This window comes from Acyrthosiphon pisum, chromosome A3 (genome assembly GCF_005508785.2).
Source record: "Acyrthosiphon pisum isolate AL4f chromosome A3, pea_aphid_22Mar2018_4r6ur, whole genome shotgun sequence".
Lineage (NCBI taxonomy): Eukaryota > Metazoa > Arthropoda > Insecta > Hemiptera > Aphididae > Acyrthosiphon > Acyrthosiphon pisum.
The window spans coordinates 2,176,903-2,193,448 of NC_042496.1; the positions used below are offsets into that span (position 1 = coordinate 2,176,903).

Consider the following 16,546-nt stretch of genomic DNA (forward strand, 5'->3'; position numbering starts at 1 on the left):
ATAACTATTTACGTCCAAAATATAAAATGTATTAATTTTTAAAGCTGTTTTCATTAATTTTAAAAATAGTATTTATTTATTTTTGTAAACACTGCGGCTGCGTTGAATTTCAATAAATTAGAATTGAAATTATGAAATTGCATATTTTTTTCTATTTGTCCAATTTAATGCTAACCTGGATACAAATTTAATTCATGTTCTCTGAATCAAATAATACTATTTTTATTTTGCATATTTTTGCATATTTTGGGATTTTAAAAATAAAAATGCTTTTTTCAGTACACTTTTTTAAAAAACAATTTAAATGAACGAACTACACAATTAATTCCACAATTTGTATATATAAGTTTTATAGGTGGTAAGTACAATCTACCATGCATTGACGTAAAATACAAATATTTATTATCGACTTATCTTTGGTCTATTAATTTTGGTATGAATTTCGAAAATACATTCCGGTAAAGTTGATACTATGGAAGAAATAGAAGAAGAATTGAAGGTTGAGGATCTTGCATTCTTCAAATATGCTCCAATAACATCAGTTGATGTAGAACGAAGTTTTTCACGCTACAAAAATTTACTTACCAATAACAGACGCAGTAATAAATTTGATCAAATTAAAAAAACCATAGTAGCACAGTGTAACGCTAATAATATAATAGTTAATAAATAATAAATAATAATGTAAATTAAAGTAAATGAAACGCTATGTAAATTTAAAAAATGTATTTTAAATTGTAGAAAAAAAATAAAAATAAAAATACTATATTTTTGTTCCATGAATTAAAATAAATTTTTTTGTGCATATTTTGGTGTTTTTATTTGATAAAAATACATATTTTTTAATTTTTAACGCATTTTTTGATTGCATATTTCGTAATTTTTTAGTGCATAAATTCATGCATATTACAGTAGTTTTAAATGCCTAAACATCCTAGGCGTATTTATAATCAATGGTATTAGTTATTAACTTATTGTAATTTGTAAGTAAACATCTAATTCATATTAAAAATATTCTTACCCACCTATCTATATATTATAATATAATCAGCTATCACTAATCATTGTTAGGTACATAATTGCAACAAGTATAAGTATCCTAAACTTGCCATTATCAAAATCATGATAATAACTTACAACTATCTAATAGCTAATATAATATTATTAATTAATATAGGTACCTATCATATAAGTGTAAATATGTTTTAACTTACAAAATAATGATGGGTAGGTCGTAGGTGTACTCCAGCTCTGTTAATATTTATAATATTGAACTGCAACGTCCGAAACGAATTATAAATTACAATGTAATTATGACTATGGTACAAAACAAAGTATAATTTGTTTTAGATTATTTTTGTACATATTTGGTATCCAATCGTATACAAATACTCAAACAATATTAATATCAAAGATATAATATCTTCATCAATCAATGTCAATAATCAATGGTCTAATCTTCAACTGATCATTCGAGGTTAGGACAATGGTTGTAGGGCGTAGCTGGCACCTAAGTAAATGTGTAATAATATTATGAATTGATGTATTATAATGTATGTAAAATGTATCATGTATATACAGCCTGCCATTCGGTATTGCACGTGATTTGTTTTGATTATTTTATAAGCTGAGATAAATAAGTAGTATATTATTCATTATTGGACAAAAGCCATGTTTTTATTTAGGAAAATTGGACAATATAGGCATGTAGCCAATATAAAATATGCAATAAGGGTCCCATATTAAATGTTGTCTGAAATAGTTAAATCCATGATAAACACACCTCATTGTAAAATCAATAAAGTCATCACTCCGCTCCACTCAGAATCTAAAAGGAAGAAGAATTACAAATGAAGGCCGCAATCGGTGGAGGGGCTTAGCCCCCTCGCTTTTAATTTCGAGAATGTTATTGATGTATTTTTAGAACAAAAGGCTCGAAAAAAATTATTATAGTTGGAAGCACAAAAGTAACTAAAACTCTCCCGGCGAATTACAAGAAAGTCTGAGAGTAATCCAACAATGTCCAACAAGTTATGGGTACCAACAAATTAAATTTTTTTGAAATATTTCATGAGTGTCTTTTATGGCTGTGCTACTAACCATATCTTTCTAAATTTCTAACCATGTTTATTAGTTTAGGTATTACGTTTTATTTTCTATCAGTTACCGCAATGAAGAGAACATCTGGAGGTATCTATAAAATATTTTCTACACCGTTGCTGCTGCTGCTTGCTACCTTTATGTTTATGAGGGTAAATACTAAATGCCTATTGTATTAGGTTTACCGTTTACGTGAAGATCTTCTACATCGGTGGACGGTATAATTATTACGAAAAATCACATCTAACGTCAAAAGCGGAAGGTTGAACGTCACGACCGACAGATGACGCTGCCGTTATCGTCCAGTCCAGATGTAATTATCGTTCAAAGACTATCGTTGATGTCTATAATTTTATGTAATATGTATAGGAACTTATGTATACTATTGAAAAAATGAAACTCTAAATCATATATAAAAATATAAAATTTATGAATGTTCCAAATTTGATTTTTTTTACTATAATAAATGTACATAATATACTGGATGGTGTTTGTTCTAGGTTCCTGCGGTATTTTGACTATAGAAGTATGGACGACGTGCGTCCTCCATTATGCCTCGAAAATGTAAAAATTATTATTATAATCATTCACATACATTTGATTTGGTTAATATGAGTCGAAACCAAAAGTTTTTAGATCCACCTTCCTCATAAACCAATCAAGGTACGGCATTTAGGCCTGGAAAAAGCCAATCACATACTATATTATTATATTGAACTACGAGTGAATAATATTGTCCCAACATAGGTATAAACGTCGTAACGACGACATAGCAACCCAGCCTGTACGAGCGCATTTAGTTACCGATTTCAAAGGTTTTATAGTGTCTAATAGCTCCGCTCATCAGAATCTAAAATTTAATGTTCAGGTACCTAGTTAGTTCGATATAACTTTATAACTATGTGCATATTCATTTGGCACTGAGGGTAATGGTAATTTTAAGGGGAAACTGTGCTAGTTTATAGACTCTAGTATTATCCTTATTCAGTGGTGTATTATTTTAATGGTCTATGATAGTCGCTCAAAAAGTCTTAAATTGTATTTAATAAATATTAAAAATGTTCTATAAGTATTAACACTTTTCAGCCATCTATCTGTGGTAATATAATATACGTATTTGTAATTAAATATTAATTATAGATTTTGATCATTAACGTTTAAAAAATATTTGTTAAACCATTTGCATGTGGTTGTGAGTGATATTGTAGTCTGGGGATTTTTTTTCCGGGATTCAATAATTTATGTTCGGTTTGAATCGTAATAATAATGTGCATGGAGTCCATCTGTGCAAGTCTGCCCTGGGTGGGTCTTGCAGCATAAGCTCCGTTAAACACCAGAACACACACTGACGAGATTTGGTGCTCCGCACTCGTATTTATAAGCTTGGTCTCGTCCGCCGCGTCGACTGCTGCTGCTGCCCCGTCCACTGCGTTCTGCCCTCGTAGGTCCGTATGCGATGCGGCCGGTCCCGTGTTCTGTGACGGACCGGCGGGCGCCCGCCAGCCCGACGCAAGCCGAGTCAGTCACAGAACACGGCACCGACGCTGCAGCCTATTTATTCATTTTCATCAAAAATATTCGTTTTGAGCAATTTGTAACTGTACAGTTATTGCAACCGGTGTCCCTTGTGACCGAACTGGTCTGACCCGCGATTTGCATAATACATAGATCCGACCGATACAGTCATACGCCTCCCGACGTCAAACGTGCTCGGTGCAGCGTCTTATTCGTGACTATATCGGCTCACGACAGTGCCGACCGACTGTATTCCGAATCTCATCGTATTGTGCACAAACAAATAGTTGGCTGACTGCCCAGTGTGATATCATTTTTTAAAATAACTATATTACCCTTAAGAAAGATCATGATGACATCGGAAAATACTTCCCGTGGCGCGAACACCTGCAACATTAGAATAGTGGCAATAAATATATAAACCATTCAAGTAATTTTAAATAAATTAAATCGACACTTCATTTGCACTTAAACTCTTGTAAATTACTTACCAGACTTACCTATCAAGTATTTACATTATAAGTTATAAGTTATAACGTAGTTCTCGGAATTTATAGGAGCTAAAAAGGGAAAAATATGTTGATAAAAATTTTAAGCTCCGAAAAAGCCATTTTCTGTTGTTATTAAATTGTACTAAAATAAATGTAGAATTTGAAATATGGCGAAAAACTGTATGGCATTTTGACATTTTATTGAACTGAAAATAATAGTAAAAAAATATACTCGTAAAGATAGTATAGGCACGATAGAGATTAAAATATGCGTATCGCGCCGTTTTCGTCAAAACTTAAATGAATTTTCAATTGCAGTGATAACAATAAACACCTGCCTACATTAATATATGGAGTTATACATTCAATATTATTATTAAAAAACACAGCTTAAAAAAGAAAAAGATCAATTGATTTTTTTTTAAATATATTAAAATGCATTTGAAGATCAAGAAATATGCACTTTACCTCTAAAATTGACCACATTTGAGAAATATTAATTTTCAACATTCAATTTTTAAACCGACCATTGTATAGCTTGGCTTTTTTAACTTAATGTTCAATAAATCGAGAGCATAATATAGAATAATATACAACCCTTACCAAAGTGGTGGATTTTCAAAAACGTTTTGGGAGGGGGGTCCCAAAAAATAATATGTACCTATTATTTTTATTTTTATAAAATGAATGAATTAAATATATATATAATATATATCAGTGTCAATAAATAAACAATTTTGAAATGTATTTTGAAATTCTGAGTATATTAATTGTGTTACTATAGACCAATTTAATATGTCTATCCCTGAAGCTAAGGTGGGTATTGAAATTTTTTAAATGCTTAATTTTATAGCTTCAAGTTTTAGATTGTGAATATTGATGATTTTAGATTCATGTATTTGGGCTTGTGAAAGTGTAAATCTTTGTTATCAAGTTAAATAATATAGTTTTATAGTTATTGATTATAACCTATAGGTAGGTATAGTTTCTCCCACATTTATTTCTTGTAACGCAAGTAGTGGCTTAGTATCACCATATACTTTGGATATTAAATTTGTTTTCCTCTTATTCATTTTGAGATCTGCAGATATACAGTGACCTATAGGCTATAGCAAAGTTATCTGGGCAATTAAATATGCAATCTTTTAATTCTATAATATTGTTGTTATTATTCATTCTATTTAGCGCGTTTGTATTGTTTATTTTTAATTGAATATAAATAGTATTACCTAAAATAATGTTACTGCCTTTGAAATCAATTAGGGAATTATTTTTGATCAAGAAGTCATTCCAAGTATGATCGCGCTGCTTAATCGTTTTACTGCGTGAGCGTCAATATTGTTGATTTTGATTTTAATTTTGGTTGTACCTGCCACACATAGTGGTTTATTATGCGGTCCTGATAGATGTAATGTACTTGTACTTACCCTTAATAGGTAAGTACAACTGTATTTTAAATTTAAATAAAAAATACATTTTACTGTTATAATTTTTCATTAACAAATCCCATTGATATAAAATCATTGTATATTGAAAACAATTCTGATCGAAAACTGTCTGTCAGCTTATACCTATTACTATAATAGTATGTTTTATGATATTATTGATAGGAGAACTGTATAGTAAGATACCTACTAGAAATGTTAAAGTGGTGGAACCTGGAGTACAATGGAGAGAAGCAATGGAATTCACAAGCAGATGGAGGAATCATGTCTGAAGTGCTGGTCTTGAGGGTAGTTACCCCCTACCCCCACCCCCCCACCAAGATGATATTATTGGTATTAAAGTAATTTATTTTGTTAATTTAGAAAATAAATAGTAATACAGTAGGTTGAATTAATTCTTGAAGAAAACATTGCATATTTTTAAAATATTATCGTGATTTGTGTGTATAAAATATAATATACTTTAAAAGTTTAAAGTAAGTACCCATTATACCCAAGAATTATATTTTTAAATTACCACAAAATAGCTAAGATTTTAGTTCAAATATCTATTTTCGTCCAAATTTGAGCTCAAACAATCTATTAGAATATTGTATTTATTTATTGTTTAGATTTAATGGTTTAAGTATGAACTACTTATGAGAAACCTGGTTTAAACATTTTAAATGTTCAATCTTTAGCTATACAAATTGGACATTTTATACATTTTTAATTTAAAAAAATATTTTTTGATTTTAATTTTTGTGATCTTGGTTATTTTTGTCAAAATTTAAACTTTAAATTCTTATAAAAAATCGTATCTATGTATCATTATTCTTTAATGTTTTTTTATCTGCTAATATAATTAATAACAACTTACGAGGAACCATGTAGGTATTAAATGTTCCTTATGGTTATAAATAGCTAAAAAAGAGGTTATTATACGCAATCGTAATTAATTACTTCACAGTTACCTTTCTTACAATATCATAAATTTGGATTCTTTATTAGGTGGCTAAAGTAATAATGGTAAATTAGTAAATGTTATTCGATTGTTGTCATTAATGTCTTAAGTATGTATGGACTATGGGGGTTAAAAAAAATTGTGTAATAAAAGACAAAAGTCTAATGTTTTGTGGTGCTCTTCTTGTAGTGGGATAAACTTGAAATTTGAACCATATAGTTTCCCTATATTGGTAGGTATCGCTTGCATAGACGCATAGTATGAATTTAGGAGTTGAAATTCACATCCCTTCTTATTTTTTAGTGTTAGACATTTACATTTTATTTCGTATTTCTCCTATCATAAATTCCTATCATCCTTTATAACAAATTCCAATAGCATTAATTTGCAGTCTTTATTAGGTGGCTACGGACTAAGGTAATACCTACCTAATGGTATTCTTGTTATAATAATATTGGAAATCTGTAATTAACTCAAAATAAAAGTATGCTTAAGTTAGGTACAAACCTACATTGAGATTGACTATCTATTTAAATATCTTGCAAATAGTTTATTTTATATCACGATCATTGAATAATTCTTAACGAATTTCAACTGCTAAATTATATAATGAAACTCTTTTTTCGTTTTAACGGAATCCATAATCGTTAAAAGCCCTGCGTACAATGACATAAGATATAACCTGTGTATTAATTTAAGCTTCTCTAAATTAACACACATATACACACCCATACATCAATATAGGTATTATCATATACAAATATTGTTATCATACCAATTTTTATAACAGGTCATTATAATAATATTATAACCGTGCAAAAAACTCATTTTTCAGAATTTTGCACTTACAACATGTGTACACTATACCATCGAATTATTATACATTAGTAGAGTGTTTACACTCTACTTACATTTGGCTTTATTTAATCGTGTTTATGGGAAAAAGTCATAAACTATTGTCATAACTTGAGTACATATTACAGATATCTGTACATGCATTATTTGAATGATTAGCTCTCATTATTAAACTTTTATTGATGTTTAACAACGACAAACCATGCCTACCGGACACCGCAATATCTGTAATTATTTTGTTATACGTTTCTTATTTTGGAAATCTAATACTAAACTAGTTAAATTTTATCTTTTAAGTATCATAATAGGTTAATCAACATATTATAATTAAAATCGTAGTAAATAAACCTATGACCCTAAATATTAGAAACGAGAAATACCAATTTCATAACTTTATGTACCTATCAACTATAGAGATTACTATTCTATTAGTTCTTCTTTTTTCTTTGTATCTGAATATACTTTTTGTAGTAGAAAAAATCTTTCAATATATTTTCTAATAGAAATGTGAATCTAGTTGATACTTTGAAAGGGGAAGTTAAAGGAAAAAATTCCCAGTACTTTTCTCAAAATCGGGGAAAACAAAATAAAATAGAAAAAAATCAATTATGGATGTTATGTTGCAATTTAAAAAAGAATTACTACAGATACTTAAATTGTTCACCATATTTTTCTTTATACATGGTAAAACTTTCTAAATGTTTGACTCTTTTTAGCTATTTTCAAACATTTATATTTCTTTTTTTTTTTATCATAAATCTACAATTATTTTTATACGCGTTTAAAGTTAGAATTTGACAAAATCAGGAAAATTTTTTGTACTTAAATATGAATTAAATGTTGAATTTTAATAGGGTAAGACTTTCAAAATTGCACAACTCTATCTAATCTATAACGTTCTAATTTATATAATACTTTCATAATATGTTTTCGCTCTTTTTAATATGTATACTTAGCTATAGGTTAGGTTATAGCTATCTTTGGAGTTGTGGGCTTAAATGTAATATAAATAATACAAAATAAATACTACATGTCCGCAAAAACTGAGTAAAACAAAAAGGTTTTTATAATTTACTATTTACGTTTTATAATAAATGGTACCACGACTACCAGGAGCTAACCATCGGTACCCGATAGGTACTCGGAATAATAATTTATGATTTTCAATGTATATACTTAATTCGTCGTACGCTAGCTATTCGGATCGTACGTCTCCTCCGACACTATATGCAACGGGATTTGCAAATCATGTAATACGCGCGTTTACGAATGTATACTTAGTACTTACACAAAGCCCGAGGGGGGTGCCGGTGACGCGACATGTTCTATTAAGTTTTAATCACACATAACTGTATACATATTACGTACTATTATTATCATCATAGCTGTGACCTGCGACCGTGTGCGACGAGTGAGGACTGCGTCAGGCGAATGATTTCGACGATCGGAGCGTAGGCGACGAAGCAGTGTTATTGTTGCTTCGATACAATTTTCTCGTTGATAAGCCTCGACCTGACGTCGTCCAAGTGCAATAGTCATAACTTTATTATGTGCGTGCGATTAAAGGATTGATTTAAGTGTACTGGGTAGCGAATATCGGACGGAATTTTTTTTTTTATTACACTTCTACCGAGAAAACAGTAGGTGCGATAAGACGACTCGAGTCTGGTATGAATTACTATAAAAGCTTGTGGCCACGGTGATGATGAGGCGTATACCTAGTGCACAGCTTAGTGTCAGTCCGGTTACGTGTGTCGCCGTCGTGGTGTCCGTCCGTTCAATCGAAAAATCGCAAAAATTGACAATTATAACGCTCTACACACTATCCACATCCTCTATACACGTCACGTTTCGTCGTACAAAAATACAAACGAACGCTTAAAAATCGTACTATTGTTATTAGTTATTACTTGTCAGTTATTAGTTATTACTGTTTTTTCCCGAGGCCGCAATGTCCGTAGCGTCGTGGTCTGTCGTCGCGTACATCTGTCTGACGTCGGCGGCGATCTGTTACCCGACAGCGGCGTCGTCATCGCCACCGCCGAGAGTACGCGTTGACTCCGGCGAACTTTCCGGCGGCGTGGAACACACGCTCATCTCGGGCCGACCGCTGTACGCTTTCCTGGGCGTACCGTACGCCAGTCCGCCAGTCTACGAGAACCGTTTCAAGGTGGGTGTCACTCAGGATTTTTTTATTTTTTTTTTTTTTTTTTGAGGGGGAGGGAAAATAAAATTTTTTTGAATACCTTATAACAGTATTTATTTTTTTAAATGTTGTGCACGATCTTAGATCATATTTTAAAGTCAGTATACCTACCTAATAAAATGAACAGTACAATAATTACCAAAATGTTATAGGGGCCAATCTTAGGGGGAGAGTTGATTCCACTACCCCCCCCCCTAAAGGTAGATCTTGATAGTAGTGATGGGCTAAATTATTCAATTTTGACTCAGCTGCGTCAACTTTTAAAAGGAGTTGGTGCCGAATAATATGCTACAGCAGTACTGCACTGTCTCGTGGCTCTTTTGACCACATTTTATTTACATAATCATAACTTTTCACCTATATGTATTTTTAATATTTTTAAAATTTTAGTAGATTAGAAGAACAACATGTCGTTGGTATATTATTTTGACAGACTTTACAAATAGTTCATTAGAATAACAATAGGTTGCTAATTTATATTTGTATTTAAGTATAATTTTAGAGTTGATGAGGCAATAAGCTAAGACAACAATTTGTAATTTATTCATTAGTAAATTAAAATACAAATTTCTATAACATAGGTAAGTCAACCAATAATGCTTAGGTAACCATACTGTCCATACATTTTACAGGTGATTTAACCGTAACATTTTCGAATAACCATATATTATCCTGGAGTACCCATATCAGCTCAAATGAAATATCGAGCACCCATTTATTCATCATGACTTTCACCAATCATCGTTCACATCGCTTGATAGTTGGTATATAGGTACCTACATTTATTGTATAGAGATAAGAAAATAATCATCATAGTATATTATGTAAGTGTATTGATAAATAATAATTAATAATTAATATTTTCTAATTTTTTAGGAACCACAACCAGTAAAACCATGGATGGGTGTATGGAACGCCACCATTGCCGGAGGTGATTGTTTAGGTCTAGACTCAACATTCAGTGTAGTTGGACGTGAAGATTGTCTATACCTCAATGTTTATACTCCAAAAGTCAGTAATATTATAATACTTTAAAACAATTTGAAAAAATTATGAGTTGTCTTATATTTTATACCAAAGACTATATTATATTGATTACTAATAAATAAAAGCTATAGGATATATTTATATTATTATTGTCGTATTTTTAAGCATTTTAGCTTTTATGATTAGCCATTAGGTATAATATGTTACCAACGTTGCAATTTGTATAATTCGGCATTATGTGTCTATGTAGTACCTGTAGGTAGTATGTACCATAACTCGAATTATTTAAAATGTCTAAGTATACGTAATATAAATCACTTGACCTTTACACAGTCAAAACAATATAGTGTAAAATTAACCAAGATGTGTCATAAAAATAGATTGAATTCAGGACTATTATTTCGAACGAACGAACATTCGAAAAAAATACCTATTATAGTAATGACTAATGAGGTAAATGCGTATTTTATACAATAAATTAAGTAGCGGTTCCAGTGACTACGGACCAATCGTTTAAAAAAATGTTCATAACACAACATAATATCTATTAATCAAAAAATTTGATTGCATATAATATTAGATATTAAAAAAAATATAGTTAAAATAATATAACTATACCTATATACAATATTATACTATTGATCTCAAAAACGCGATTAATCGGTCGATATATACTTGTAATATTATTATTAATGTAATAGTGTCGAAATAAATTAGTTTGTATCGTGTATGTGGTGTGTCTTACGCAGCTACCCCAAGAAGGGCAGATATCCGGCGACTTGATGAACGTGGTCGTGTTCATCCACGGCGGTGTGTTCCAGTTCGGCTCGGGCATCGGTTACAGCCCGCACTATCTTTTGGACAGCGAAGATTTCGTGTACGTATCGATCAATTACCGGTTGGGGCCTTTGGGATTTGCGAGCACCGGTGACGACTTATTGCCAGGAAACAACGGCCTCAAGGATCAGGTGGCGGCCCTCAAGTGGGTACAGCGAAACATAGCCACGTTCGGCGGCAACAACGATTCGGTGACCATCACCGGAATGTCTGCAGGTGGGGCTAGTGTCCATTACCACGCCCTATCACCCATGTCGGAGGGTAAGTCGTCTAAAATATTTTGCACGCTACGTATATTAATTTACAAAGTTGAGTGTCGCGTTTTTGGAGAGAGAAAAAGTGTTTTAATATTGCTTGAAGAATTAACTGTTAGATACGTTATAAGTTTAGCAAACAAAGTAAAATGGTAAATATTACACCTAGGCGCACTACACCGCAAACCATTTGGCTCTTTTATAAATTATGAAATCTAAATCTTAAATTGCTTATTAATGAAAAATTATTTAGTAAAATCTCCAATACAATACCGATATAGTTGCAGCAGAGGTGGTTTGAGTATACTGTTTTTGGTGCACTGCTCCACCAATATTAGGGGGGTGGGTGGGTGGTCTTGGTTGAGCATGTGCTGACCGCAATGTTTAATTGTAATGTTCAATAAAGTAATGAAGTAGGTACCTAATCAATGACATTTGATAAATGATAATCGTAGCTGAAACTATTGAAAGCGTAGAGTTAAGAATCATTATTATTATAAAAAGTGTGAACAACTTAACTGAAGAAAATTAGGTATATGAAAAGCTTATAAAAAATATTTATTTATAATTTCTATGATGAAGGGAGGGGGATGGGTGTCTATATATTGTCTTGCACCACTAAGTATAATACTTTCACCTATATTAGGTTTATTAATTTCTGTTGTTTTTTAATTTATTTATCCTTATATTGGTATAAATTATATACAACGGATGTTATATTTAATTATATATATATTATGATAACGGATGTTTATATAATTAGGTATACATTGTGTGTCATTTTTCGAATATGTTTTTTATCTTTGATACTTTTATTAGGTATTTTGATTTTACTTTATAATCTAACTACCAAGCATCAAATAATGACTAAGTAAAGAAAATAGTCAAGTATTTTATAATGACACGAATTTTGAAATAACCAAACTGCTACCTGGTTGTTTTCATAAACAGGCAGTAGGGTTTCACTTAGTTGTACCTACCATTGATATCCGTTGATTTTCAAAATCAATTTCCTCTTTTCAACTCTCTATAGGTACTTCTGACTTATCTAGTCTAGACTCGCTTAGTTGAGTTATCCCTTCAAAGAAACTATTACATTACTTTTATTTTACGTTTTGATATTTGAACTTTGAAGTTCGTCTATAATGTGTCGAAGTAACATCTGTTCCATTTTTGTTCTTAACCAACCGGCAAGTACCTACTGAAGTACCGATCATCTAAAATGGAGTGGAGCTATGTTGGATAGTAGGTAGCGGTAACCCTATTGCGCCCGAACCCATATATCGTAGCCCATTTGCGCCCGATTCAGATCAGGTTAGGTCCTTGACACACAAGTATTTTTGCATGAGTGAACGACACCATAATATACTGTAATCGCGCATGTCTCGGTAGAAAAACATATCAATAATTGTTCTAACGGCATTCGGATCATTTAAAATAATAATACAATACCGTTACCATTACGTTACGTACCATATACGTTGCCATTTATTGAGTATATTGTTATAACTATTAAATTTAAAATAATATTTGATTTTTTCCCATGCTAATTGAAACCAATATCAATATAAATATTATTTAGATATATTATTTATTGTATACTGTGTAGTATTTATCATTATTTTGAAAATTATTACTTTTTTCTGATTTGTCTTAAACGATAACTGACGACAACGTTGCATGCAAAATGGGCGCATTTGGGCTATACATCAGGGTGTTAAGTTTTTATTTTGGGCGCAGAACCCTCAGGGCGCAATGGATTACTCTAGGGTGGAAATGTGTTACAGTCGTAGGTATAATTATGTACAATTTTTAGATTTCCGAATTTATTAGGCATTCAGTGATTGATTATTGATCATTCATTCATTCATTCTGCACGTTTTTTTAGATGTGTGTCAAGTATTTTTGCATGAGTGAACGACACCATAATATACTGTAATCGCGCATGTCTCGGTAGAAAAACATAACAATAATTGATCTAACGGCATTTGGATCATTTAAAATAATAATACAATACCTAGGTACTCTTGACTCTCATAGGAGCGAGCGAATGAGGAAAGTATCTCAAAGTTTTCTGTATGGCCTGTTTATACTTATATACCTACTATTAAAATCGATCGGGAAAATGGTAAACAGTACAATAATTCATTGATAATATTATAATGTGATACGTACAGGTTTATTTAATCGAGGAATTGCTGAAAGTGGAAGTGCTTTTTGTGGCTGGGCTCTCACAGAAAACACAATTCAAAAGACTAAGGAATTAGCTGAGTTACTAGGATGTTCTACATACTACTCGAAAGACATCGTCGAATGTCTTAGATCAAGACCAGCATTAGCCATTGCAGACTCTTTGAAAAATTTCTTAGTAAAAATATTTTTATTTAAAAATACTTGTGTAGTCTTGTAAATACTATACTATAAATATTAATATACTGTTTTATTAATCATTTCTCAATACTCGTTAGGTGTGGAAGTACAATCCTCTTACACCATTTGGTCCAACTGTCGAAACAGGCGAAACAGAACGGTTTTTAACGGACTTACCAGAGAACTTACCGATTCAAAATGTCCCACTGTTGTTTAGCTTTACTGAAGACGAAGGCCTCATTCCAGGCGCTGAATTTATATCAGACGAAGAAACTCTGGTTGACATGGAATCCAACTGGAACGAAATACTACCATTCATACTTGACTACAATAACACAATTTCAGATGAATCACTGAGATCGGAAATAGCACAGAAAATAAAAACATTTTACTTTGGAAACAACACAGTGTCTGTTAACACTAAAAATGAAGTCATTAAAGTAAGATAATTAGTAATTAATTAGTATTTTAAGCTCATATTATATAGAATATACATCAGTGGTGTATCTACAGAGGAAAGGTGAAATTTTGTAGACAATACAACATGTATACAATAATATGAATATAATATGTGTGTAGGTACTGTATGTCTATTAAAAATTGTATATCCCCCCCCCCCTTGAAAAAGTCCTAGATACGCTACTGATATACATAGCCACAAAATGTATCTAACATCGTACATCGTGAAGATAGATCAAATACAAAATACCTTATTATGTAGATACCTAAAACAATATTATCAATTTAAATACTTCAGAATAATACATATGATTAATTCTTAAAATGTGTTAGAGCCAAAAACATATATTAAGTATACGCAGCGTCATAGATATATCGTCGAATCCAAGTATAGCTCAACTAAAAAATAAATTGTAAAAATGAAGGTATGGCTAAAAATTTAAATCCTAAAATTATCAAATCCAAAATTAAAAATTAAACATAAAGAATGGTATAACTACTAAAATAAAAATATAAATTATAAGCGTACGCCTACCTATGCACTATGCAGAATACATCGCATAAGGGGACTTATTTGTTTTACCCATTTCATAATTGCATAAAAAATATATTAAAATAAATATAATAATTATATTATTTAGGTAGGTATCAATTTAAATAAGGTTTTTGAATAAATAGAGCTGGTGCTCTAGCCCCTCCTAATAAGTTTATCGGGCTAATCTTGCCTATGATACATTTGTGGCTTCAAAAAAATTTACTTACATACTAATATTAGAACACAATTTGTGTAAAAAATAAAAAATAGTTCATAAATAATTCATTGAATTATCCATTTCAGATGCTTACAGACAGGTTGTACCAAGAGCCGGTAGCTAGAGCAGCCCGGCATTCGGCTTCAATAAATAAATCGCCGGTATACTTTTATGAATTTAGTTATAGGGGTAAATACTCCTTTGCAGACATATATTCCAAAAGTGGATCCTCTCAAGGAATGGGTAAATAGGACCTAGTTAAGATGAAATCTGCTCGCCTATTACTTATGTGTTATAATTATTTATTCGATGTAGGAGTATCACACGGTGACGACACAATGTACGTTATAAAAACCGGATATGGAGATCCACACGACAACGTCGAAGACGCCAAGTTAATTCCAGTCATGGTGAACATGTGGTTGTCATTTGCCAAAACAGGGTAAGTTTATTATTTATATTATAGGAACCTACTACCAATCACCTATAGGCTATACGTTTTTATTTTATTAGGTAATGCAATATTCTTATATACGTCTTTCACGTTTTTCTCTTATTTTAACTGAAAATTAACTAATAAATCACCATTTAACTGGCAATTTGAAACAGATTCAAAAATATTTTATAACCCGCAATGGATGATTCTGAAAGCTTGACGAAATGCATGCTTCCAGGGATGAACCATTATTCAATCCACGTTTAGGCTTGTTGAGAAGTAATTTAAAAAATATCAATTATTGCCGACATTACAAATTTGTTTAGGTAACGAACTGGTCAAGCCGGACAAAATTAAAGAACCTTATAATGTCGAGTTTAACAAAAAAATTTAATTTAAAACTTTTAAGTAGACGTCGATGACTTCACATTTACACTTATAAAAAATATTGATCTATACATAATATTATTTACAGTATATTGTATAATAATGTACTAAATACACATTTGTACATAATATACCTACACGTCTACACAAATGTTCCAGAGTTCCGGATGTAGGAAGCTCTGCAGTATGGTCACCGGTGTCAAAAAACCCTTCAGATCCACTAAAATTGATTAAGATCACACAGAATCAAACATTCGAACAGCAAGAATACTCAAATCCCGGCAACCATAGTTTCTGGAGCACGTTGCCGCTAACTGAGTATCACGCAACCTAACCTAACCGTTAATCCGTCGAAAACCATAAACCGCGACAAATTATAAGGAAATCAGAAAAAAAAGCACCTATTACCATTAGATAATTTTACTGATTTAGTTTATGTTTAAAAATTAGATAACTATCTACAAGGTAGGAAAATAAGTCAAAACCAAAATAAAATTATGTAATTTGTA

General features: G+C 31.3%; 1 protein-coding gene across 1 annotated transcript; it reads left to right on the forward strand.

The window, feature by feature from the left end:
- The first annotated feature begins 9,063 nt into the window (after window positions 1-9,063).
- On the forward strand, window positions 9,064-16,506 carry LOC100159839 (esterase E4). The gene is made up of 8 exons (XM_001951831.4): window positions 9,064-9,519; window positions 10,432-10,566; window positions 11,292-11,640; window positions 13,811-14,001; window positions 14,102-14,443; window positions 15,301-15,457; window positions 15,530-15,656; window positions 16,197-16,506. The coding sequence occupies exons 1-8, from the start codon at window positions 9,301-9,303 to the stop codon at window positions 16,369-16,371; spliced, it is 1,695 nt and encodes a 564-aa protein (XP_001951866.1). The 5' UTR covers window positions 9,064-9,300; the 3' UTR covers window positions 16,372-16,506.
- The last annotated feature ends 40 nt before the right edge of the window (window positions 16,507-16,546 follow it).